The sequence below is a fragment of the Micromonas pusilla genome (genome assembly GCF_000151265.4).
Source record: "Micromonas pusilla CCMP1545 genomic scaffold MICPUCscaffold_12, whole genome shotgun sequence".
In the NCBI taxonomy this organism is placed as follows: domain Eukaryota; kingdom Viridiplantae; phylum Chlorophyta; class Mamiellophyceae; order Mamiellales; family Mamiellaceae; genus Micromonas; species Micromonas pusilla.
The window spans coordinates 74,606-99,020 of record NW_003315893.1 but is presented as its reverse complement, the minus strand read 5'-3'; the positions used below and the strand labels follow the sequence as shown (position 1 = coordinate 99,020).

The following is a 24,415-nucleotide window of genomic DNA, read 5'->3' as shown; positions in this document are numbered from 1 at the left end:
GAACTCCACCCCGACATTCGCTTGTATGGAACGGCCCAAAGAGAGCTGTCGCTGTCGCTCGCGACCGCGGAGGACGCGCTCGACGCGGCGCGGGACGAGCTCGCGAGCAAAGCCAGCGCGCTGGAGGAGGCGGAGCGCGCGACGGAGGCGGCGCAGGAGCGCGCGGGGGAGGCGATGGCGCGGCTCGAACGCGCGGAGGAGACCGCCGCCGCGAACGCCGCCGAAAACGCCGCCGCCGCCGCCGACCGCGAGACCGAGCGCGCGGAGCTCGACGAGGCGCTGACGAGAGCGCGCGCGGAGGCTGCGGCGGCGAAAGCCGAGCTCGAGCTCGTGGAGGCGGCCGCGGAGGAGGCGGGCAAGGCGGTGGACGACGCGAACGCGCGCGCGGCGGCGGCGGAGGCGGCGAGAGCGGCGCTCGCCGCGGGCGCGGACGAGAGCTCCCAGGCGCGCGCGGCCGAGCTCGAGACCGCGCGCGCGGCGCTCGCGCGCGCGACGTCCGACGCGGAAGACGCGACGCGCGAACGCGACGCCGCGAAGAGGGCGGCGGACGACGCGACCGCCGCGGTCGCGGAGGCGAACGCGCGCGCGGAAGCGGCGGAGGCGGGCGCGGGGGAGTCGACGCGCGCGCTGTCGAGCGAGCTCGAGACCGCGCGCGCGGAGCTCGAGGCGGCGCGTGATCGCGCCGCGTCCGCGGAGGACAAGGCGCGCGACGCGGAGAAGACCGCCGCGGACGCGTCGCGCGCGGCGGAGGACGCGAAGACGTCGAACGCCGCCGCGCTCGCCGCCGAAAACGAGAGATCGCGCGCGCTCGCGTCGGAGCTCGAATCCGCGAGCGCGGAGCTCGCGCGCGCGAGGGAGGACGCCGCCGACGCGCGCGCGCGACTCGAGACCGCGGACGCGGCGACGGCGCGCGCGAACGACGCGGCGAAGGAGGCGAACGCGCGAATTGCGGCGGCGGAGGAGGCCAAGACGGCGGCGTTGTCCGGCGCGGGCGAGTCCGAGGCGGTGAGACTGCTTCCCATACGACCCCGTTCGCGTGGTGCACGCCGTTCCTTAAGGACTTTTCCCGTCGTCACTCTTCACCCGCGCTTCCCTTTCAACGTTTGACTGGTAAGACGTTCGACTGACCGATCACTTCACCCACGCAGGCGCTGTCGAGCGAGCTCGACGCCGCGCGAGTCGCGCTGGACGCCGCGCGCGCGGACGCGACGGCCGCGCGCGCGGAGCTCCGGGCGGCGAAGGAGGCCGCGGAGGCGGCCGCGAGCGCGGTCGACGACGCGAACGCGCGCGCGACGACCGCGGAGAAGAAGGCTGAGGACGCGGCGGCGGCGGCGGCGGTGCGCGAGGCGCGCCTCGAAGCCGCCGCGGAGGACGCGAAGGCGGAGACCGCGCGCGCGACCGCGACCGCCGAGCGCGAGATCGAGAGCGCGAAGCGGGCGACGGAACGCGTCGCGGCGCTCGAGTCGGAGGTGGCCGCCGCGGAGGAGAGGGCGCGCGACGCGGAGAAGACCGCCGCGGAGGCGGCGGCGTCGTCAGCCGTGGCGGAAGACGCGAAAACCGCCGCGCTTGCCGGCGTGAGCGAGAGCTCCCGCGCGCTCGCGTCCGAGCTCGACGACGCGCGCGCGGAGCTCGTGCGCGTCGCGGACGGCCGCGCGACCGCGGCCGCGGAGCTCGACGGCGCGAGGGCGACGCTCGCGGAGACGACCGCGGCGTTGGCGGCGGCGACGAAGGCCAAGGCGGAGGCGGTGAGACTGCTTCCCATACGACCCCGTTCGCGTGGCGCGCGCCGTTTCTTAAGGACTTTTCCCGTCGTCACTCTTCACCCGCGCTTCCCTTTCAACGTTTGACTGTTTAGACGTTCGACTGACCGATCACTTCACCCACGCAGGCGGCGGCGGCCGCGACCGCGACGGCGGCGAAAGACGAAGACGCGAAGAAGCTCAAAAACGCGCTCGCGAAGTTGAAGAAGACGGAGGCGGCGAGGAAAGAGGCGGAGGAGATGGCGACGGAGGCGGCGAAGGCGTTGGAGGCTGCGGACGAGCGCGCGGCGGCGATGAAGGCGGCGACGGAGTCGCAGATCGCGGACGCCGTCGCCGCCGCCGCCGCCGCCGCCGCCGCCGCCGCGGATGAGACGTCCGGCGCGGCGGTCGCGAAGACGACCGAAGAACTCGACGCCGCGAACAAGCGAATCCAGATGCTCGTGGACCTCGTCGAGGGCGCGAGGCAGGAGGCGGAGTCGACGCGCGCGCGCGCGGAGGAGCTCGCGGGGAAAGCCGAGGCGTTCGCGGAGAACGCCGCCGCCGCGGAGAAAGCCGCCGCCTCCGCGGAGAAAGCCGCCGCCGCCGCGTCTTCCGCGCTCGCGGAGGCGGAGCGACGCGCGTCGAGCGCGGAGAAGCGCGCGGCGGACGCGGAGAGAGACGCGGAGACGTACGCCGCGAAGGCGGACGACGCGTCGAAGAAGGCGAACTACGTGTTAGGGAAGAAGGAGGAGGAGCTGCGCGAGGCCAAGGCGGCGACGGCGGCGACGGCGGCGGCGGCGGCGAGAGACCTCGAATCGAGAGCGTCCTCCGCCGCGGGCGACGCCGCGAACGCGAGCGCGCTCGCGAAGACGGTCGAGGAGCAGCGCCAGCGGCTCGAGCGCGCGCACGCGGAGACGTCCGCGCTCAGAGCGGAGCTCTCGCAGGCGCAGGCGCAAGCGCAAGCGGCGGCGGCGGCGGCGGCGAACGCGAAGGCGTCGTCCGACGTCTCCATCGACATTCCGATCGCGACGCCTCAGTCCGCGGCGTCGAAGCGATACGCGAGCAAGAAACGCGACGAGGGCGACGACGACATCGAGGGCGCGATCTTATCCGGCGGCGGCGGCGGACCCGGCGGCGGCGCGGACGGCGGCGCGTTCCGGCCGTTGCTCGGCCGCGTGCGCGCGTTGCAATCCAAGTACGCGTCGGGCGCGCCGTCCTTCGCCGCGTCGCCGGTGCTCAGGGCGGCTGGGGGCTTGGATCGGATGTCGGTGTTTTTGCAGCGGCGGCCGATGGTTCGGCTCGCGCTGCTGCTGTACGTCGCGTGGGTGCACGTCATGTGGCTGTTCTTGTCCGCGTGAGGGGAGCGACGATTCGTCCTGTCGTTCGACTGGCGAATGTTAAATTTCAGACACGAGCTACGCGCTACTGTCCGACCGACCGATCTCCCAACGAGAAAATCTTCTTCTCTCGCCCGGATCTTGGAAGTCTCGTTCGCGCGGCCCCCCTCCGCGCTCGACGATGACGACGGTCGTCTCTCCCGTCGCGCGCGTCGCGGGCGCGCGCGCGGACGCGTCGACGCGCGCCGCCGCCGCGCGTCCCGCGGTTCTCGCCGCGCGCGCGCCGCGCGCGCGGACGTCGTCCGCGTCGCTTCGAGGAGGAGTAGGAAAAACGACGAAAGATCTCGTCGTCGCGCGAGCGTCCTCCTCCTCGGACGCGACGTCGTCGAGCATCGACGCGCTGGATCGCGTCTTGGGGTCGCACGACTCCGCGGACGAGGACGACGACCCGTTCGCGGACGCGTCGTCGTCGTCGTCGTCGTCGTCGTCGTCGTCGTCGTCGCCGTCGCCGTCGTCGTCGACGTCGTCGTCGTCGCCGTTCGCCAAGGACCGCGACGTGTCCCTTTTCGACGTCGGCGCGCGCTTCGAGGGCGGCAAGACGCTCCTCCGCGTCCTGCGCGACGGCGGCGGCTTCGGCGCGGACATCGCGTCCGTCCCCGTCGGCGCGCTCGTCGTGTGCGCGCGCGACGCGCCGGCGCTAAACCTGTGGAGCTCGCAGGCGTACGCTCTGAAGCGCGCGTACTACCAACGTCGCGGCGACACGGTGGGGAGCGGACGCGTGGACGTGGAGACGATCGGCGCGGCGCCGCCGCCGCGGGAGGAGGGCGAGCGCGATGGCGAGTGGCAGCTCTGGGTTGAGCTCTTCAGGCGCGTCTCGCCGCGCGCGCCCGCCGGCCGGTCCCTGAGGAATTCGCCCGCGCGCGTTCGTTTCTATCCGCGCGTCCGATCCTATCGACGCTCGACCTCGACGCCTTTCAACGCTCGACCTCGACGCCTTTCAACTCCACCTGACGCCTTTCCTTTCAACTCCACCCCGACGTCGCTCGCTCCGCGTTGACCCTCCTCGACCCTCAGCGAGGACTATCACGCGTCCCCGGTGCGCGTGCGCCCGTCGGACGTCGGACTGAAGACGGTGGGGGAGGAGGTTGGCGACGCGTTGTTAATCGCGATCCCGGTGGCGTTTTTCTGGGCCGCGGTGGGCGCGTCGTTCGTGATCACCGCGTCGCAGCGGCACGGCGGGTCGTGACGACGACGAAGACGAAGGAACGCGCCCTGCCTCGCGGTGTTTTTGGGGTTTCTTGGTGTTAGATATCTTCGTGTGCTAAAAAAGAATTGGATCTACCGCGCGACGACGGCGGTCGCGTCGCTCGTCTGTCATCTCGCGGGCGCCGGCGCCTGCCGCGCGAAATCGCGCGCCGCCGCCTCGCTCGCCGACCCCTCCTCCACCCCCACCCCCACCCCTCCCTCCGCGTCCGCGCCCAACCTCACCTTCCTCGGCACCGCGCACACGTGCACGCCCTTCGGGAACGTGATCGTCGTGTCGTACACGAACGGAATCTCGAACCCGTGGTCCTTCCTCGGGTCGCTCGACTTTTCAAACGAAAACCGCTGCACGACGGACGCCAGCGACACCGTCGTCGCCAGCAGCGCGAACGTCCCGCCGATGCAGCTCCGCGGCCCGCTCCCGAACGGCGTGTACGTGAAGTCCCTCCCGCCCGCGATGCGCCGCGACATGCGCTCCATCTGTATCCTGAGCGTCTCCTCGTCCGCGTCGGGGCCCGCGGATTCGCGCGCCTGGAGTTGAAAGGCGTCAGTTGGCGTTGAAAGGCATCGAAGGCGGGGATTGAAAGCGAGGGACCCTGGGCGGAGAGAGACGACGGCAAAAGTCCTTAAGGAACGGCGTTCACCACGCGAACGCGGTCGTATGGGAACCAGCGTATGGGACGCGCCAGTCGCTCGGCGTTGACGCGTAAATTTTCCTCCGTGAATCGCTCCGGGTCGAACGCGTTCGGGCGCGCCCACACCCTCGGGTTCCGGCCCATCGCCCACGACGACAAGAGGATGAAGTCGCCCGCTTCGACGGCGTGCCCGCTCGGGAGCACGTCGTCGCTCTCGACGATCCGCGGGAAGAGGTTAATCGGCGCGTACTTTCGAAGCGATTCCTTCACGACTCGTTGCGTGTACTGCAGCCGACCTTCCTGCACGTCCTTGAACGTCGGCGCGCGGCCGCGCAGCGTCGCCACCTCGCGCTCGATCGCGGCTTGAACCTCTGGCATCCGCGCGACGTGGTGGAGGTTCACCGTGAGGTTCGACGCCGTCGTTCGATGCCCCGCGGCCATGATGTCGTTGACGTCGCCCCAAATGTCCTCCTGCGGCAGAGGATTCCCCTCCGAGTCCTTCGCGCGCAGCAAGACGTCCAAGAGGCAGTAGTCCTCGTCGTCCCCAACGCGCGAATTAATCTCCAGCTGCGTCCTGCGCTCGTTGATGATGTTATCGATCCCTTTCTCGAGGACCGCGTACCCTTCCTTGAGCTCCCTGACGCGGCCGATGCCGAGAACGTTTTGCAGCTTCAGAAGCGGCACCGGCGTGATGAACAGCTGGCCCATGATCTCGCTCGTGTTGTTGTACGCGTCGAGCATCGCGCTGATCTCGCTGTCGTCCGGCCCGGCGCCGCCGTTCAGCTGCGCGTCGATCCCCTCTACCTGCTTGAAGTCCTTGTTGAACGCGAGCGAGGTGACGATGTCGAGCGTGAGCCGCTGCGAGTGGTCGTCGACGTCGATCTCTACGGGTCGTTCCATACAAAGCGATGTCGGGGTGGAGTTGAAAGGCGTCAGTCGGAGTTGAAAGGCGTCGAGGGCGGGGATTGAAAGCGTGGTGTGGGCGGAGAGATGCGCCGGGCAAAGTCCTTAAGGATTGGCGTTCACCACGCCAACGCGGTCGTATGGGGACCAGTGTATAGAACGCGCCTAATCCGCCCGTCGCGCTCGAGCTCGCCGCGCGCGCCCACGCGTCGCACAGCAGACCGACCCTATCCTCCACGGTCCGCGAGAACTGATCCAGGGAGAACGAATTCATGAACGGCTTCTGGCACATCAGGCGGTGCTCTCGGTTGTACGCGCCGTCGCTTCCGGTGATGCCCTTGTTTTTGATGACGTACCGAAACGCGTCCGGGAGCATCCGCAGTCGGTAGTTTTTCGCGTTGGCGTGGCAGACGTACTCCACGATGTCCGGGTCCACGGTGCTGACGCACAACGGCCCGATCGCGTTCTTGATGCCGATGGTCTCCTTCCCCGTGCTGTCTACCCACTCGAGCATCGCCTCGGGCATGCCCACCGGGGAGGTTCCCGCTTTGAGGAGCGACCGCAGGAACGTCGTCGAGTCGAGCATCGCGGGCGTCGTCGTCGTCGTCGTCGTCGCGCGCGGCGGCGGCGACGCGACGCCGCCGCCGCCGAGGACGTTCGCGATCGCGCCGTTCTTTCCGAACCCCAGCGGGCAGTCGCCGCCGCCGTCGGGATCCGAGGACGAGCCGCTCTCCGCGGCGTTCGCGTCGTCCTCGTCGACGGCGGAGACGCGCCATCGACGTCCATCGCTCCGCGATGGCGTGGTTTTTCCGATGTCGCGACCCATCGGCGCGACGACGCCGCGCGCGCGCGCGCCCGCGGCGGTCGCGCGCGTCGCCCGCCGCCCGCCGCAACCCGCGCGTCCGTCTCGGCGTCGCGCGATCGACGGCGATCGCCATCCCGCGCGAGCGCACGGCGCGACGCAGGACGCCGCCATCGCGCGCGTGGCGGTGTGCCGCGCGCGAGACGCGGGATGGGCCGGCGAAGATAAAGGCACGATCGCATCCCGCCGCGATCTTTTTCGTCGACCAATGACGCGCGAGAACACCTGGAGAACACGCGCCGCACGGGCAAACAGTCAGCCGCGCGTACACGTACCGCGTAGTACGAGCACGCGGCCGGCGGGGGGGAAGAAAACGAAAAACGCTCGCCACGACTTGTCCTCGGTCGCAGAGAGAGGACGCGTCGCAGAGGCGCGCATCGCACGCGTCGCAGAGGCGCGCATCGCACGCGTCGTCGTCGTCGCCCCCCCCCCCCCCCCCCCACGCTCTCGCGCGCCGGGCACGCGCCCACCCCTTCGTCCACCCCTCCGTCCGTCTTCATCATGACGGACGCCGCCACCATCGAGAGCGGCATCCAGGTCGTCGTCCGCCTTCGACCCATGAGCGCGAGGGAGCTCAAGGGGAACGCGCTGCCGATATGCACCGCGTCCACGGAGAAGAAGGAGGTCACCGTCATCAAGGGCACGGGCGCGCGGACGCTGCGCAGCACGTTCGCGTTCGACGACGTCTTCACGAGCTTCAGCACGCAGAAGGAGGTGTTCGATCAGACGCTCGCGCCGGTCGTCGCGGACGTGTTGAACGGATTCGAGTCGACGGTGTTCGCGTACGGACAGACGGGGACGGGGAAGACGCACACGATGGAGGGGGACATCGAGAACCCCACGGAGAGGGGCGTCATACCGCGCGCGGCGTTCGACGTCTTCAGGAGGCTCGAGAGCGACGCGTCGTACGTGGACCACTCGGTGACGTGCTCGTTTCTCGAGATTTACAACGAAGAGCTCGGCGATCTCTTAGGTGCGTTCTCCTCACACTGGTTCCCATACGACCCCGTTGGCGTGGTGAACGCCGATCCTTAAGGACTTTCTCTCCCGGCGTGTCTCTCCGCCCGCCCCTCGCTTTCAATCCCCGCCTTCGACGCCTTTCAACTCCAACTGACGCCTTTGAACTCCACCCCGACAGCGCTGCCTCCCGGGGACGCCGCCGACGCCGCCGCCGCCGCCGCGGGGACCGAGACAGACGGCGCGTCGACCGTCGCGGCGTCGCGAGCGAAGCAATCGCAGCTGAGGCTCGTGGAGGACCCGACGAAGAAGAGAGGCCTCTACGTCATGAACCTCACCGAGGAGGTCGTGACGCGGCCGGAGGACGTCCTGGCCATCATGAAGCGCGCGAATAAGGCGCGTTCGCATTCATCACACACTGGTCTCCGTACGTTCGCGTTCGCGTTGTGAACGCCGTTCCTTAAGGACTTTTGCGCGCGCATCTCTCCGCCCGCGCCACGGTTTCGATCCCGACGCGCCGCGACACCTTTCAACTCCATCGTCTGACGCCTTTCAACTCCACCCCGACGACGCCTCATATGATGACCCTCGACCCTTGACAGCAACGCGTCATCGGCGAGACGAAGATGAACAAGGCGTCGTCGCGGTCGCACTGCGTGTTTACCCTGCGCGTGAACAGCACGCGGAAGCTCCCGGACGGGTCGACGATGGAGTGCGCGGGGAAGCTGCACATGGTCGACCTCGCCGGGAGCGAGTGCGCGAAGAGCGCTGGCGGCGGCGAGTTGGACCCGTCGCGCGAGCGCGAGCGGAAAAACATCAATCAAAGTTTGCTGACACTCGGTCGCGTCATCACGCTCTTGAAAGCGGGCGGGAAAGCGAAGGGCGAGCGCATCCCGTACCGCGACAGCAAGCTCACGCGGCTTTTACAGGAGAGCTTGGGAGGAAGGTGCAAGACGTGCGTCATCGCGACGGTGTCGCCGTCGATCATGTCCGTGGACGAGACGTTGTCGACGTTGCAATACGCGCAAGCGGCGGTGGGCATCGTGAATAAGGTGCGTTCACAACCGTTTTTCACCCATCCATCGGTTTCAACATTTGATCGTGTCCCCTTTCAACTGACCGATGAACATTTTTTATGGAACGACCCGAAGGTGTCGTCGAGCGCGATGCTGAAGGTGAACCCGGGGGGCGCGGACGCGGGGTTGGGGTCGACGTCGCGGCCCGGCACCGCGCTCGCCGGCGCGTCCGCGCAGGAGTGGGGCGAGATGGAGTGCCGTTTGCGGTATCTCGAAGCGCAGGCGGAGGAAGCCGCGGCGGCGCTCGCGAGAAAGCACGCGGAGCAAGAGGCGCTGACGAACCGCGCGGAGAACGCGGAGAAGGCGACCAAGGCGGCGGTACAAAAAACGGCGGAAACGCAGGCGTTACTCGAGCTCGCGAAGGACGCCGAGGCGACTGCGCTCGCGAAAGTGAGAGAGCGCGACGTGCTCTTACGCGCGCGCGCCGTCACGGAAACCGCCCTCACCGGAGAGGCTGCCGCGCTGATCGACGCGTTGGATCAAGCCGTCGCGACGCACGCGTCGACGCACGAATCGCTTCTCGCGATCGCGGAGGAAGAGACGAAGAAGCGGAAACTCGCGGCCGCGTTCGGGGACGACGCCGCGGGGATCGCACAGGGTCTGGGGAAGAGGACGAAAGACGCGGCGACGCGTTTGGAGGCGACGCGCGCGACGGCGGCGGCGGCGGCGGCGGCGGCGGCGGAGCACGCTCGACTCGGCGCCGCGACAGCCGCGGAGCGGATGCGAATCGCCGCGGACGCGTGCGCGGCCGCGATCGAGGCGACGCGCGCGGCGGCGAGCGAGGACGCCGCGGACGCCGCGCGCGGGCGCGACGCGCTCGAGAAGAAGCTCGAGCTCGCGGCGAAGGCGGCGGCGGAGGCGGCGGAGGCGGGCGCTGTCGACGTCGCCGCCGGCGTCGACGCCGCGCTCGACGTTTTCCGCGACGGCGAGCGCGCGCTCGAGCGATGGGCGAGCGCGACGTCCGCGGAGCTCGACGCCGCGGAGACGAGAGCGAGAGAGGCGATGTCGGCGCACGCGGCGACGGTGGAGCAGACCGCGGTCGCCGTCGCGGCGGCGACGGCGGCGGCGGCGGCGGCGGCGGGCGAACAAAAAACCGCCATCGAATCCCTCGCGGCTGCGCTCGCGCGACGCGTCGTCGACGCGGAGGCGCACGTCGCGGCGCTCGAGGACGAGCGCGTCGCGGCGCTGAAGGGCACGCGCGCGTGTGCGAGCGCGCTCGAGTCCGCGAAGGCTGCGCACGACGCCGCGGTGGCGACGACCGAGCGCGCGAAAGCCGCGGCGGAGACGCAGCGTCTCCAAATCGAGACGCTCGCGACCGAGCACGCGTCGCTCCTGCGCGCGTCGCTCGTGGACGACGTGCTAAACGTCGTCAAGGACGCGCTCGCGTCGAGGACGGCGAGCGCCGCGGACGCGCTGCGAGGCGCGCTGAAGAGCGGCGTCGGCGCGAGTAACGCCGCGATTGCGTCGGCGTCGGCGCGGGGCGTCGTCGACGCGACGGCGGCGGCGGAACGCGCCGCCGAAGCGATGGCCGCCGCCGCCGCCGAGGCGACGCGCGCGGACGTCGCGCGCGGCGCGCTCGCTGACGGCGCCGCCGCGGCGGCGAGCGACGCGACGCGCGCGGTCGACGCGATCGCGACGATAGGCGCGAGCGCGCGCGAGGCGAGCGACGCGACGCGACGCGCCGCCGCCGCCGCCGCGGATGGCGGCGTCGCCGCGAAAACCGCGGGCGAAGCGCTCGGCGACGTCGCGTTCGCGCTCGCGAAGGTCACGAAAACGTCCATCTCGAACGCGTTATCTTCCCGACCTGATCGCGTCCTCGCGCTCGCGGAGGCGAGCGCGGCGGAGGCGGCGCGCGGCGCGTCCGCGCTCGCGTCGGACGTCGGCGACGCGCTCGACGCCGTCGTCGCCGCCGTCGGCGACGCGTCCGCCGCCGCCGCCGCCGCCGCCGCGACCGCGGACGCGACGCGGTCCTCCGCCGCGGCCGCGGCCATCGCCGCGGCGCGCGCGGACGCGGACGCGGCGCTGGGCGAGATCGAGACGCGCGCGGCGGAGACGGCGTCGCGCGCGGGGGAGATACTCTCGGCGTTGGACGCGACGGCGGCGGAGGCGGAGGCGCACGCGGCGGACGCGGCGACGACGTGTAACGCTCTCGAGGCGAGCGTTTTAACGCACGTGTTGGAAACGTGCCGCGCGGACGAGGCCGTGGAGGCGGTACCGCCGATGAAGGAGATTTGGTTCTCGCGGACGCTGACGAAGACGCCCGCGGACGAGGTCGTGCTCGCAGAAAGCGAGGCGGCGGCGGCGGCGGAACCGGCGGCGGAACCGGCGGCGGAACCGGCGGAACCGGCGGAACCGGCTCAGGAGGACGCCGCGCCCGCCGTCGCGCCGAAAGTGCCCGCGGAGAAGGAGAACGCGCCAGCGCCAGCGGCGGCGGCGTCGAAGAAGCCGAGCATGGCTGCGATGCGCGCGGACTTCGCGTCCAAGGTGGCGACGAAGGCGGCGACGAAGGCGGCGGCGCCCGCCGCGAGGAAGTTTGGGGACGCGCTCACGAACAAGTGAGACGGGGTCGGGTAAGGGTATGTATTATGGTCCGCATCACGACGTACTGTACTGTATTTCATTCATTCATCATAACGTATCATGAATACATCGCTCATAACGTATCTTCTCGTGCCGTTTCGTCGTCGTCGTCGTCGTCGTCGTCGCCGTTCGCCCCGCCCCGCCTCGCCCCGCGTTCGCGCGGCGTCACGCCGACGGCGCTCTTTGCTCGACGAACACCTCGTCGAGGCATATCACCGTGTCCGAAGTCGCGCCGCGGCCGAGCTCGAAGAAGAGCGTGTTCGCGTTTGCCGCCGCGGCGCCGACGCAGCCGTTCAGAGCGGCGAACGGGACGTTCACGCGGCGACCGCAGGCGGCGGCGGTTTCGTCGTCGGCGTCGTCGGCGGCGGCGGCTCGCCGTTCTTCCTCCTCGGCGAGAAATCGCCACGCGTTGGCCTTCTCGCCGCACGGCATCTCTGGCGGCGACGCGCCCACTTCCCAGTCGTGCTCCCCTCGCGCGCTGACGCCGACGTACACCGGCGGCTCCTCCGCCGCGGTCGCCGCGCACGCGGACGTGGAGATGAACGCTCTGATGGCGATCCCGCGAGCGAACGGTTTCATTCGCCGGTCGCACTCGACGCAAAAAAACGCGAGCCGACCTCCCGGAGACGCGGAGAAGCATCCGCCGACGCCGCTGTCGACGCCCTTCCCCGACAGCGCCAAGCGCGTCCACTGGTCCTTATACGCGAGCCAGCTCCACCCCGGGGACGGTCCCGCGGCGTACACCGCGACGGTCCGCATCTCGTATCCTCGACGGTTCGAATACCCGAACGTCGCGACGAGCTGGTCGCTCCCGCCGCCGGGAATCAGCGTCGGGTTCTCGTACGTCGTCGCGTTCGCGACGGTCGCGTTCGCGTTCGCGTTCGCGACAATCGTCGCGTTCATCCGCGCGGCCGCGCCCAGACGCGCGTCCAGCGGCTCCCGCGTCGCGCAGTCCACCGGACGAAACCGAAGCATCGCTTTCCCCTGAGGGTCGTTCCATACAAAAACAGTCCATCGGTCAGTTGAAAAGGGACGCGATCAAGTGTTGAAACCGAGCGGTGGGTGAAAAACGTTTGTTTGTATAGAACGCACCTGAATCGGATGCGCCAACTTCTCGTGCGCCCAGAACGACAAGTCGAAGTGCGGCACCGGCCCGCAGCACACGCGTTGCGTGCCCCACGAGTACCGGCACGGGCACACGTCCACGATCTTGACGAATATACTCTTGTTCTCGTCCCAACACCGGGTGTATTCGAACTCGTCGACGCCGGGCGGGAGCGGCTCGGACGCGTTCGGCGCGCGCGTCAACGGCGAATCCCGGCCGCCGCCGGCGTCTCCGCGAACGGCGTTGCGCGCTGGGACGCGCCGCCCGCGCGAGTCCAGCGCGTCCGGCGCCGCCTGGGTTTAGGATTAGGATTTAGGGTTCATTCGGCGCGGTCGGCGCGTCGGTCAGTCGAACGACGCGACGGGCGTCGGAAAGGAAATGAAAGGTGAGGAGAGGAGAGGAGAAGTGTTGTGTCGACAGGACCCGCCTCGTAAAACGGCGTCGCCGCCGCGTTCTGCTCGTAGTTCACGCGCGTCTGCTCGTAGTCCCACACGATCGGCCCGGTGACGCATCGAACCTCGTGACACGTCCCGCACGACCCCTCGTGCAGCCTCAGATCGAAGTCCGCGACCGCGGCGACGGCGTCGATCGGGTACGGGAAGTCCTCGATGGACTCCGAGCCGGGGCTCTTGTTCACGAACCCGCACCCGTTGCCTCGGCGCAGGGTCGACAGGGTTAAGGGTTCAGGGTCAACAGGATTAAGGGTTCAGGGTTCAGGGTTCAGGGTCGGGGCGCGGGCGAGGACGCGGGCGCGGGTTCGAAGCGCGCGGAGAGCGCCGCGGAGAGAGACGACGCGGGACGCGAGCGGATGAAGACCGGACGCGAGCGAACGAGAGCCCCGCCGTGTAAGTCGCCGAACTCGTGGTCGAACGTCTCCTTCCAACGCGTCGGCGCGTCGAAGTACGTCGCGCGACCGAGGAGCCACGCGCCCTTGACGTACTCCGGGGAGTCGATGCTCAGCGCGATCTCGTCCTCGTACGACGTCACGAGCGGCGGGAGATCGGGCGCGGGCGCGGGCGCGGGCGCGGGCGCGGGCGAAAACGCGTCGCGGGCGGCGAACGCGTCGTCGTCGTCGTCCGCGGGCTCGCGCTCGGACGGCGGCGCGGGCGACGACGACGCCGCGTCGATCGCGACGACGCGCGTCAGGAGGAGGTGGATCGCGCACAGAAGGAGGCCGCGCATGACGACGGCGCGTCGCGGCGCGGGGCGCGCGCGCGAGTGAGACGGCCGCGTTTGCAACGTACTTAACCTTACAGGTAGATATTATTTAAAAACACGTTGTTTGAAACGATGTCACAAGCACTGCAAGACGAGACGCCGTCGTCGACGCGCGCGTCTCTCCGTTTCGAGACGACGGCGTCGTCGACGGCGTCCACGTCATCGTCGTCATCGCTCGCGGCGGGCGACACGACACGACACGACAAAAAAACGCACAGATTCGAAGCGTTTCAAGCACGCTTACTTCCTCCGAAGCGGCGTCTTCTCGTCCGCGGAGCCGTGCTCGCCCTTGTGACCGCCGCAGAGGTGCCCTTGGATCGCGATGCCCGCGAGGCACGCGATGCCGCCGAGAGAGAGAGAGAGCCACACTTGCCACTCGCCGAGGTCGATGGTCTTCGCGGACGACGTCAGGTGCTCGACCCACAGGTCGCCCTCGCCCTCGTCCTTCTTCCAGAGGAAATAGGACGAGACGGACGCGACGAGGAACCCGCCGACGGCGCTGTTGGATTCGATTGGATTGGATTCGATTCGATCGGTCGGGGGCGAACGAACGCGCGTCAGCGATGCGTATTTTTGATTGGCGGGTCACGTTGCACGTTTCAAAACAACCGCGAGGTTGATACCGCGCGAAAGAAAGAAGTCCTTAAGAAACGACGGGCGACGCGCGCGCGGGGTCGCGCGGGAAGCGGTCAACGCGCCTGTAGATGACGGTCAGAGCGGCCTTCTTCAATACGCCGCCCAGGAGGAAGCCGACAGCCGCGGCGACGCCGATCACGAGGTGGAAGGTGTACGCCGGCGTGGAGCTCGGGAGGTGCTCCGCGAGGGCGGAGTAGATGACCATCGCGCCGCCGGCGCACGTCGCGACGCCGAGGAGGGAGAAGACGAGGGACTCGATCATGTACACCATCAGCGAGATGGCGACCGCGAGGCCGATGCAGATGCCCCAACGCGTGTTGAAGTCGTCCACGTTGAACGTGTCCGCGATCCAGAGGCCGGCGAAGGAGCCGATGGCGGCCGCGAGAATGAAGACGTTGAGGCGGTGGAGGCGCTTCCCGGCGACGCAGAAGATGAGCGCGACGCCGAGGAGAACGAGCGCGACCCAATCGCGGTTGCACCAGCCGTCGGCGTCGCACGGGTACGTTTTCCCGGCCTCGCCGAGCGAGGACTGCGGAGGTGAGGTGGACGCGGGGGGTGGGGGGGGTCAGGACGCGCGCGCGGGAGGGGTCGGTGGACGCGATTCGATTCGATGCGATGCGATTCGATCGAGAACGCGCTCGCGATCGACGAAGCGCGGAGACGACGGACGGGGGCGGAATTCGAGGGCATCGGCGAAAACTGCACGTCAACAACCGCGCGGATCGCGTCTCGCGCGCGTCGTCGCGCCGTCGCGCGCCGCGGGTTCGCATCGCGCGCACCTCGGTGAACTTTTCGGTGAAAGAAGACATCGTTTTCGGACGTCGGGTTCGGACGAGCGTCGCGAGCGGCGCGCGTGTTGAAGCGCCCTATGCCCCGTTACAAGACCAAGAAGTAACCACCAAAAATGCCTCTCTATCATAGCGGCGCGCATCCTGACTCTGACTGATCTTCATACGATTTCAGTTTTGAGTACGTAGGTACGGGAAAACCCCCTGCACAGGAAAACTGCACCTTCGGGTATCGGGTCATCATCACTTTAGGGCATCCGTCCGTCTCGCCGCCGCCTTCGCCCGCGCAGTCGACGACGCGCGCGGAGCGATGCTCTCTTCCCTGCGCTCGCGCGGCGTCGCCGCGGCGACGTCCACCGCCGCGGCCGCGGTCGCGTCCGCGCTGACGCGCGCGATGACGCCGCTCGCGCGCGTCGCCCCCGAACTCGCGCGCGGGGCGTCGTCCTCGTCCGCGTCGTCGTCGTCGTCGGACGAGGCGGCCGTCCCCGCGCGAGAGAAGGAGTCGAACGCCCTCGGACGCGCGCCGAGGCCCTCGGACGCGTTCGCGGTCGTCGCGCTGGGCTCGACGCAGATGAAAGTCACGACGGACGACCTCGTGTTCGTGGAGAAGATGAGGAACTACGACGTGAACGACGAGGTGGACCTGCGCGCGGTTCTCATGCTCGGGGACGCGTCTCGGACGATCGTGGGGCGGCCCACCGTGCGCGGCGCGCGCGTGCGCGCGATCGTGGAGGAGCATTTCCGCGACGCGAAGAAGCTCGTGTTCAAGAAGAGGCGCAGGAAAGGGTTCCAGAGGACGTTCGGGCACAGGAGCGAGCTCACGGGGTTGAGGATAGTGGAGATCGATCACGGCGGGTTGCTGCGCTGATCGACTCGACCGGACGTCCTCGCGGCGGCGGCGGCGACCGACCGCTCGCGGGGCGGAGGAGGAACGACAGAAAGAGTAGACGAGTCGCGACGAGTCGGCACGACGCGACGTGTAGTAAACGCCACGCGACGATCGCTCGTGAAGTATATACATTAAAACGTGAGTAAAGCGACGAGCGCGCGCGCGCGCCCCCAGCGCTCGTCGCGGAGGAAAAAGAAAAACTCAATTCGGCTGGACGCTGCCGGCGGAGCCTTTGTGGTGCTTCTTGTCTTTGTGGTGCTTCTTGTCTTTGTGGTGCTTCTTGTGGTGCTTGTTGCTCCGGGCTCCGAGCAGCTACACCTCCGAGGGCGGCGTCGGATGCACGATCTGCTCCTTGAGCGCCGCCGCTTGGGCCGGGTCGTCGGGCTTCTGGATCTTCCCGGTCGGATCGTAATTGTAGTGATCGTCGTCATCATCGTCGTCGAGGTGGCACACGCCGTGTTCTTTCCACGTCGTCTCCATCTCCTTCAGCATCGCGGCGATGTCGAAAGTCCCGTAGTGGGGGTGATCTTTGAAGTACTCCTCGAGCTTCTCGATGTTGGAGTCGGTCTTGTTGAGGAAATCGACGATGTCTTGCGGGACGCCGCAGTTTTCAATAAACGCGACGCCGTTCTGGATGCCCGCGTGATCCTCCATCGCCGTCGGGAATCCCGCCGGGAGGTCGCCCACCTCGTGGTTCAGCGGCGGCTCGAAGAAGTGTTCCGCGAGGTGTTCGTGGTCGCCGTCGTGGTCGCCGTCGATGTCGCCGTCGTGGTCGTCGTCGTGGTCGTGGGTTTTATTGTACTGCGCGTCGAGATGCTTGATAATCTCCTTGAGCTCGTGCTCGAACATGGCCGCGATGTCGTGCTCCTCGAGAGCCCGGTCGTGCACGGGGGACGTCGGCACCGGGGGCGCGGGCATGTCGACCGCGACGGGCACGTGTGTTTCGTTCGCCATCGCGTCCATTTTCGCCTTGTACGCCTCCGCTCTCGACGTCATGTTCGACAGGTTCGCGAGGGTGTTCTGCAAGGTCGCGTGCTCTTCCGCGTTCGTCGCGTTCAGCTCCACGATCTTCGCTCTCAGCGCCGCGATCGTCACGTTGTTCTTCTCGAGGAGCTCCTTCTTCTCCGCGATCGTGAGCGACGAGTCCGAGAGCTTCTTCTTCAACGCCTCGATCGCGGCGGCGATCTCCGGCTGCTTGCTCGAGATCGTCCCCACGATCGCGCTCGTGTTCGCGAGTGTCTCCTTGACCTCGGCCAGGGACGTCTGGTTGAGCTTCGCGCCGACCTTCTTGATGTCGGTCGTCAAGTTCGCGATTCTGTCCATCGTCGGCTGGTTCTGCATCGCCGCCGCCTCCGCGGCGGCGGCGTCAGCGGCCGCTTTCGCCGCGGCTTCGTGCTCCTCCTTCGTCTCCGTGATCGTGCCGTTGATGTGGTACTTCGAGCAGTCGTTCTTCACGACCGGTTCCATGCCCCACGAGCTCGCGATCTCGGGGGTGTCGTACGCGCTGAGCGTTCCGACGTCGTCGATGACGCGGTAGATGGTCGTGTTCTTGCACGCCGCGCACTCCGTGAGCGGGGGGACGCCGGCGAGGCACTTCACTGAGGCGCCCTCGGGGGGGATCGCGGCTTGCTCCGCTTTTTCCTTCAGCTCCGCGTCGTAGGCCGCCTTGGAGGTCAGCCTGGGATCGGTTATTATGTCGTACGGCGCGCAGTCGATCTTCGTGATCTTCCCGGACGGGTCCCACTCGTGCACGTTAGCCATGGAAGCGTACTGGCGCAGGCGGCCGCCGTCGTTCATGACGCGTAAGACCCCCGTCCCCTTGCCGTCGAGGCACGCCACGGAGGCGCCCTCCGCGGGGGGGGTCGCCGGCGTCTCGTCCACGGCTTTCTTCGCCGTCGCCACCTTCTTCTTCGCGTCTTCGTCCTTCGCTTGGAGCGCGTCGTGCTGTTTCTGCGTGTCAGCCGTTCGGACCTCCAGGGCTTTCAACTTCTCCTTGAGGTCAGCCGCGCGGGTCTTGAACGCCGCGATCTTCTTCGTGAATTTGGCCTTGCTACTCTTCACTTGTTTATGAGAATCGCATTCTTTATCGCGTCCCTCTTTCTTCCCGTGTTTATTCCAGTGTCTTTTCGCGGCACCGATGTTGTGTCCGAAGGCTCTGCGTAAGTCCGAGTACCTGTTGAGGTAGCACTGGGCTTCTTCGTTGGTAATGTAATCGCAGTCGAGCGTGCGGTGCTCGTGTCTCCCGTGGTCCACCCAGTGTTTTTTCGCACGCGCGATGTTGTGTCCGAAGGCTCCTCTTAAGTCCCGGTACCGATGGAGGTAGCATTTGGCTTGATCGTCGGAAATATCCTTGTCGATGTTCGCGAGCGAGCCCTCGAGCGCGTGGTGCAATTTTTCGACTTTTTGCAACGCCTTCTGAACGAAGTCGGTCCTGTCGTGGATCCTTCCGCCCAAATCTGTGTTCCCGGTGAGCTTCTCGCTTAACTTGTTCTCCGCCGCGGTGAGTTTCTCGAGGATGTCTTCGAGGTGCTTGTTCGCGGCCGTCGCGGCCTCCTCGGCGGCTTTTATGAATTTGGCCTTCTTATCGGCCTCCGCGTCCGCGGCGGACGAATCGGCGGCGACGTACGTCGTGTTGGCGTCGTCAGCCGAGTCGTCAGCGGACGGCGCCGGGGCGGTCGCGTTGGCGTCGTCAGCGGACGGCGCCGGGGCGGTCGCGTTGGCGTCGTCGCCGGACGGCGCCGGGGCGGTCGCGTTGGCGTCGTCAGCGGACGGCGCCGGGGCGGGCGCGTCCGCGTCGTCGCCGTCCGCGGCCGCGAGCGTCGCGACGCGCGGCGCGCGCTCGGCGCCGAGGGCGACCTGGGAGCTCTCGATCGAGGTCGCGCCGCGCGTCGTCGCGACGAACGCCGCGAGCGCGACGCCGAGGACGAGCGCGACCGCGGAGGCGACGCGCGCGGCGGATACGCCGCGCGATGATTTCGCCGGGCGACGCAGCAGCGGCGCGTTCTCCTGGAGAGACGACATCGTTCGAGGCGCGACCTCGCCGTTCGCCGCGCGCGTTCGAACTCGGATTCGACGCGACCGCGCCGCTTGAGATCGCGCGGGAAACGCGCGGGTTCGAGCGCGGGTTCGCGAAGCGTTCGCGCGGTGGGCGAACCTTGGCGACCTTTGCGAGACTTGGGCGCGCGTGCGGGGAAGCGCGCGCGGTTGTGCGCGCGCGATCGGCCGCGTTCGCTCTCGCGCCCCCCCCGCCCCTTCGCGCGATTCGTGAACATTTTTATAACCTACCGATCTCGCAGGTGTAACACCATTTTCGATCTTTCGTCGCCGATCGAAACGCGCGATGAACGACCGAACACGGGCTCAATCGAGGCGCGATCGACGTATTCGCCCGATCAACGCCAAGGGTCGACGCGACGCGATCGATCGAACCGAGGGAACGAGACTTGTTGGAAGAGACGAACGGCCCGCGAACGGACGACGGGCGCTTCCTCCCGCAGTCGCCCTCGCGCCGGCGTCCACGAACGTCGACGACGATGCGCGCGACGGCGCCCCCCGCCCCCGCGGAATCCGCGTCTCTGCTCGCGCCGCGCGAGCGGGACGGCTCGAACCCGCGCGCGCGGACGCTCGCGCGCGCGCTCGCGACGACGGGCGCGCTCGCGGGCGCGCTCGCGCTCGCGATGTTCGTCTTCGTCGCGTCTTCGTCGCGTCTTCAGGGATCCCCGCTCGCGCGCGCGTCGTCGTCGTCGTCGTCGTCGTCGTCGTCGTCGTCGTCGTCGTCATCGCGCGCGGACGGCGCGATGACGTCCGCGCTCGGGCTCACGGCCGCGCAGATCGACGCGATCATCGAGGCGAACAAGCAGCCGACGACCATCGTGGCGACGGAGGGCCCGATTCAGATGTTCGCGCCGCCCGCGCCGCCCGCGCTGCCGGCCCCGCCGCCGCCGCCGTCGCCGCCGCCGCCGCCGGACCCGGCGATCGCGCGCGCGGCGAAAGCCGCCGTCGCGGACAATCTCGAGCGCGTCCTGAACGCGTGGGACGAAGACGACGCGAGGCGGGCGCCTTCGGTCCCGGCGAACGACGCGACGACCGCCGGAGCGAAGTCGACGACGACGACGGCGGCGGCGGCGGCGAAGACGGAGACGACGACGACGACGACCGACGCCGCCGCCGTGAACGACCCGTACGAGTACGACGACGGCGGATCGTACGACTACTCGACCCGCGCCGCCGCGGCGGACGCGGACGCGGACGAAGACGACGCGCCGCCGTCGGGAGAAGTCGCGGTCGTCTCTCCGCCCGCGGTTTCGGGAGAAGTCGCGGTCGTCTCTCCGCCCGGGGATTCGTCGTACGCGTCGTTCGCGCTCCCGAAGCCGCTCGCGGCGCTGGAACCGCCGCCGGCGCCGCCGCCCGCGGCCCTCGTCGATGTCGATCGCGAACGCGGCGTGCGGGACGAGCTGCGACGCTCGCATGCCGCCGTCGACGCGGAGATGGAAAAAGAAGCGCGCGAAAACGTCCAGAGCTTTTTCGATCGCGACGGCAACGCGACCGCGGCGACCGCGGCGACCGCGGCGACCGTGGCGACCGCGGCGGCGGCGCCGCCGGACGCGTCCGCGGCGATCGTCGGGCCGCCGGAGCCGCCTCCGCGGATCGCGCCGGACCCGGAGAAGGCGAAGAGGGACTTCGCGCACGCCCTGGCGGCGATGGAGCGCGGCGAGACGGTCGACGACGATCTCGACGCGGAAGACGGCGCGTCGACCGTCGCCGGCGACGCGCGCGGTGGGGAGACGAGAAACGCCAAGAACGACGAGCTGGACGACGTGTTATCCGGCGTGTCGCTGGACGAGAACGCGCGCGACGACGACGACGACGACGCGGCGGCGGCGCCGGCGCCGGCGCCGGAGGCGGCGCGCGCGCGCGAGGCGGCGGGGGACGACGACGACGACGACGACGCCGACGCGCGCGCCGACGCGCCGGCTCCCGCGCCGGCGCGCGCGGCGGACGACGCGAACGAGGGTGTTACGGGTGTTACCGACGAGGGGCGCCGCGACGACGGGGACGAGGAGAACCGACGACGCGCGTTTGAGATCCTGAGGCGTCTGGACGCGAAGACGTTTTGACGCGGCGACGCGACGCGAGCGCGCTTCTTTCTTCGATCGTTATCATATGATAGACTGTACTACCGCGACGCGACCACCGCGACGAACGCGCGGACCAGATCTTCGCCTCCTCCTCCCCGCGTCGACGGCGCGACCGCGGCGCTCGGTCGAACCGTTTCCGCTTTTTTCGATCGAGCGGAGAGACGCGGACTGGACCGCGGGCCGCGCCCAAAAAAAGGGTGTTACAGCGCGCGCGATACGCCAACGATCAAGTCTTCTCCGAGGGTTTTCTGAACGCGACGCCCGAGGAGTCGCGCGTCCCCGCCGCGCGATCGCGCACAACCGCGCGCGCGAGACCTCTGCCGCGTCCGATCAACCGCGCGTTCACCCCGCGCGCGAGGCAGAGTCCCAAACCCGCGCGCGCGCACTCCGATCGCACGGCGCGAGCGCGTCGAGAACCCGAGGGCGTCGCGACGGGCGATTTCGACTTTTCAGGCGCCAAGATGACCGATTCCGGCGAGCGCGTCCCGCTCCTCGACGCGCGCGACGCGCGCGCGGGAGCGAAGACGTCCACGTGGCGCAACGTCGCGATCGCCGGCGCGCTCGCGACCGCCGCGGTCGTCGCGCTCTCCGGGAAATCCGTCCTCGCCCCGCCGCGATCGTCCGCGGCGTCGCTCGGCGCGGAAGACCCGTCCGCCGTCGGCAAGTTCCTCCTCCCCGAGTGCGCCTCCCAGACGTGGAAGAACGACGACGAGAAGGTGGAGTGCGAGAAAGCGCGCGACTTTTTGATGTCCGCGACGCCGTGCGAGAACTGGCCGGGCGAGATCGGCCAGACCGCGTGCCTCAAGTTCCGCAAGGACGCGGCAGCCGCGGGGCACACGTGGACGCACGTCCTCCCCGCCGCGGACGTCCCGCATCGAACCGACTACGGCTTCGAGGAGGGCGGCGGCCCCGGGTCGCACGAGTACCCCGGCACGATGGGGTGCGAGACCGTCTGCGAGGGCCACGACGAGCTCAACACGGAGGCGAGCTGCGCCGCCGTGCTGGGTTGCGAGTGGGACGAGGGCAAGTGCTGGAGCAAAGTCGGCGGGGAGGATTGCCCGACGGCGGACGAAGCCGAAAAGGTGAACGACGCGTCGTCGTTCGAGGGCGAGTTCAGCGGGGGTCCCGCGGGCCCCGCGGGTCCTGCGGCCCCTAATGGTACAGCGCCCCCCGAGGTTCCCGCCCCCGAGGTTCCCGCGGCCGTCTCCACGGTGAACGCGACGGCGCCCGGCGAGGAGCACCACGACTTGATGGGCTCCATGATGGATCACCCTATTGGCTCCATGATGGATCACCCTATTGGCTCCATGATGGATCACCCTATTGGCTCCATGATGGATATGCCTATGGGCTCCATGATGGATCACCCTATTGGCTCCATGATGGATATGCCTATGGGCTCCATGATGGATCACCCTATGGGCTCCATGATGGATCACCCTATGGGCTCCATGATGGATCACCCTATGGGCTCCATGATGGATCACCCTATGGGCTCCATGATCGACGAGGATCCGTGCTTCTGGAAGCACGGTCCGGACGGACGCATCGCCCCCGGATTTGAAGAGCTCTGCGGCGGCGGCGGCCACGACGACGACAAGCCCGAGCTCAAGCCCGCCGACGACAAGCCCGAGCTCAAGCCCGACGACGACAAGCCCGACGACGACGAGCACCACGACGACGAGCACCACGACGACGAGCACCACGACGACGAGCACCACGACGACGAGCACCACGACGACGAGCACGACGACGACGAGCACCACGACGACGAGCACCACGACGACGAGCACCACGACGACGAGCACCACGACGACGAGCACCACGACGACGAGCACCACGACGACGAGCACCACGACGACGAGCACCACGACGACGAGCACCACGACGACGACCACCACGACGACGAGCACCACGACGACGACGAGCACGACGACGACCACCACGACGACGACCACCACGACGACGACGAGCACGACGACGACGAGCACGACGACGACGAGCACGACGACGACCACCACGACGACGACAAGCACGAGAACGAGTTCGACCAGTTCATCACCTCCGTTCCCGAGGAAGACACGATGGCGGAAGCCGTCGCTTCCGCGCAGGAGGAGGCGACCGACGCGATCAACGCGACCGCCGTCGACGAAGACGCCGCCGCGCCGAGCGCCGACGAAGTCGTCGCCGCCGCGGACGCGGCGGCGACGACGGACGCGGAGGCGACGACGGATGCCGCGGAGACGACCGAACCCGCCGCGGACGCGGCGGCGACGACGGATGCCGCGGAGACGACCGAACCCGCCGCCGACGCGGACGCCGACACGACGCCCGCCGTCGTGGAAGAAACCGCCGCGCCGAGCGCGGACGAAGTCATCGCCGCCACGGACGCGGCGACGACGGACGCGGCGGCGACGACGGATGCCGCGGAGACGACCGAACCCGCCGCGGACGCGGCGGCGACGACGGATGCCGCGGAGACGACCGAACCCGCCGCCGACGCGGACGCCGCCACGACGCCTGCCGTCGTGGAAGAAACCGCCGCGCCGAGCGCGGACGAAGTCATCGCCGCCACGGACGCGGCGGCGACGACGGACGCGGCGGCGACGACGGATGCCGCGGAGACGACCGAACCCGCCGCGGACGCGGACGCCGACACGACGCCCGCCGTCGTGGAAGAAACCGCCGCGCCGAGCGCCGACGAAGTCGTCGCCGCCGCGGACACGGCGGCGACGGACGCGGCGGCGACGACGGATGCCGCGGAGACGACCGAATCCGCCGCGGACTCCGACTACGTCGCGCCCACCGTGGACGCGCAGACGGGGTCCACGACGGACGCCGCGTCGGCGGCGGCGGCGGATGCCGCCGCCGCCGCGGACGCGTCCACGATGGCGCCCCCGTGAGGGGAGCGGTAGCTACGTCTACGCGTGCACACGTTAACACTTGTACAGTCACCTTTTTTTAAATATCATGTAATGAAGTTATGCTGCCTACGTGTGCCTGTGCATAACGCACGGCGTGAGAGCGTTTCGTACACTCGACCGCGCCGAGTTCCGCGTTGTTAGATTAGAGTCTGCGCTCGCTGATGAAAATGCCAGACGGCGACGGAGCCGCCGGCGTCGTCAGATCTCGCGGGCGCCCTCGCCCGCGTCGCGGCGCGTCCAGCCTCGCTCGCGACGCGCGGGATGAAGCTCACGAAGGAGGAGAGGGCGGCGAAGCGCGCGGCGAAGGCGGCGGCGAAGGCGTCCTCCACCGCGCGCGCGGACGACGGCGACGACGACGACGACGG

General features: G+C 68.9%; 11 protein-coding genes across 11 annotated transcripts; 7 read left to right on the top strand and 4 right to left on the bottom strand.

Annotated features, from left to right (window-relative positions):
- Window positions 1–174: 174 nt before the first annotated feature.
- Window positions 175–3,097, top strand: MICPUCDRAFT_51980 (uncharacterized protein; the record flags this gene model as incomplete). The annotated part of the gene is made up of 3 exons (XM_003062477.1): window positions 175–1,005; window positions 1,149–1,745; window positions 1,889–3,097. The coding sequence occupies 3 exons, from the start codon at window positions 175–177 to the stop codon at window positions 3,095–3,097; spliced, it is 2,637 nt and encodes an 878-aa protein (XP_003062523.1).
- Window positions 3,098–3,257: 160 nt separating this feature from the next.
- Window positions 3,258–4,322, top strand: MICPUCDRAFT_51979 (uncharacterized protein; the record flags this gene model as incomplete). Its single annotated transcript, XM_003062476.1, has 2 exons — window positions 3,258–3,973; window positions 4,151–4,322. 2 exons carry the CDS (start codon window positions 3,258–3,260, stop codon window positions 4,320–4,322), a joined length of 888 nt encoding a protein of 295 aa, XP_003062522.1.
- Window positions 4,323–4,359: 37 nt separating this feature from the next.
- MICPUCDRAFT_68488 (uncharacterized protein) lies at window positions 4,360–5,874 on the bottom strand (the record flags this gene model as incomplete). Its single annotated transcript, XM_003062245.1, has 2 exons — window positions 4,360–4,870; window positions 5,026–5,874. The coding sequence occupies 2 exons, from the start codon at window positions 5,872–5,874 to the stop codon at window positions 4,451–4,453; spliced, it is 1,269 nt and encodes a 422-aa protein (XP_003062291.1). The 3' UTR covers window positions 4,360–4,450.
- Window positions 5,875–7,240: 1,366 nt separating this feature from the next.
- MICPUCDRAFT_51977 (uncharacterized protein) lies at window positions 7,241–8,146 on the top strand (the record flags this gene model as incomplete). Its single annotated transcript, XM_003062475.1, has 2 exons — window positions 7,241–7,712; window positions 7,878–8,146. 2 exons carry the CDS (start codon window positions 7,241–7,243, stop codon window positions 8,144–8,146), a joined length of 741 nt encoding a protein of 246 aa, XP_003062521.1.
- Window positions 8,147–8,322: 176 nt separating this feature from the next.
- MICPUCDRAFT_21418 (uncharacterized protein) lies at window positions 8,323–8,739 on the top strand (the record flags this gene model as incomplete). Its single annotated transcript, XM_003062474.1, has 1 exon — window positions 8,323–8,739. A coding segment is annotated over one exon (417 nt), but the record flags the coding sequence as incomplete, so codon positions are not given.
- Window positions 8,740–11,517: 2,778 nt separating this feature from the next.
- MICPUCDRAFT_51975 (uncharacterized protein) lies at window positions 11,518–13,639 on the bottom strand (the record flags this gene model as incomplete). The annotated part of the gene is made up of 4 exons (XM_003062244.1): window positions 11,518–12,336; window positions 12,445–12,750; window positions 12,876–13,111; window positions 13,279–13,639. 4 exons carry the CDS (start codon window positions 13,637–13,639, stop codon window positions 11,518–11,520), a joined length of 1,722 nt encoding a protein of 573 aa, XP_003062290.1.
- A 61-nt stretch (window positions 13,640–13,700) lies between these two features.
- MICPUCDRAFT_51974 (uncharacterized protein) lies at window positions 13,701–15,120 on the bottom strand (the record flags this gene model as incomplete). Its single annotated transcript, XM_003062243.1, has 3 exons — window positions 13,701–14,174; window positions 14,338–14,840; window positions 15,091–15,120. The coding sequence occupies 3 exons, from the start codon at window positions 15,118–15,120 to the stop codon at window positions 13,916–13,918; spliced, it is 792 nt and encodes a 263-aa protein (XP_003062289.1). The 3' UTR covers window positions 13,701–13,915.
- Window positions 15,121–15,493: 373 nt separating this feature from the next.
- On the top strand, window positions 15,494–15,967 carry MICPUCDRAFT_51973 (ribosomal L21 protein, chloroplast precursor; the record flags this gene model as incomplete). Its single annotated transcript, XM_003062473.1, has 1 exon — window positions 15,494–15,967. The coding sequence occupies one exon, from the start codon at window positions 15,494–15,496 to the stop codon at window positions 15,965–15,967; it is 474 nt and encodes a 157-aa protein (XP_003062519.1).
- Window positions 15,968–16,099: 132 nt separating this feature from the next.
- Window positions 16,100–19,009, bottom strand: MICPUCDRAFT_51972 (uncharacterized protein; the record flags this gene model as incomplete). Its single annotated transcript, XM_003062242.1, has 1 exon — window positions 16,100–19,009. The coding sequence occupies one exon, from the start codon at window positions 19,007–19,009 to the stop codon at window positions 16,301–16,303; it is 2,709 nt and encodes a 902-aa protein (XP_003062288.1). The 3' UTR covers window positions 16,100–16,300.
- A 512-nt stretch (window positions 19,010–19,521) lies between these two features.
- Window positions 19,522–21,105, top strand: MICPUCDRAFT_51971 (uncharacterized protein; the record flags this gene model as incomplete). The annotated part of the gene is made up of 1 exon (XM_003062472.1): window positions 19,522–21,105. One exon carries the CDS (start codon window positions 19,522–19,524, stop codon window positions 21,103–21,105), a length of 1,584 nt encoding a protein of 527 aa, XP_003062518.1.
- A 358-nt stretch (window positions 21,106–21,463) lies between these two features.
- MICPUCDRAFT_48494 (uncharacterized protein) lies at window positions 21,464–24,118 on the top strand. The gene has a single exon (XM_003062471.1). The coding sequence runs from the start codon at window positions 21,588–21,590 to the stop codon at window positions 24,027–24,029; it is 2,442 nt and encodes an 813-aa protein (XP_003062517.1). The 5' UTR covers window positions 21,464–21,587; the 3' UTR covers window positions 24,030–24,118.
- Window positions 24,119–24,415: the final 297 nt, after the last annotated feature.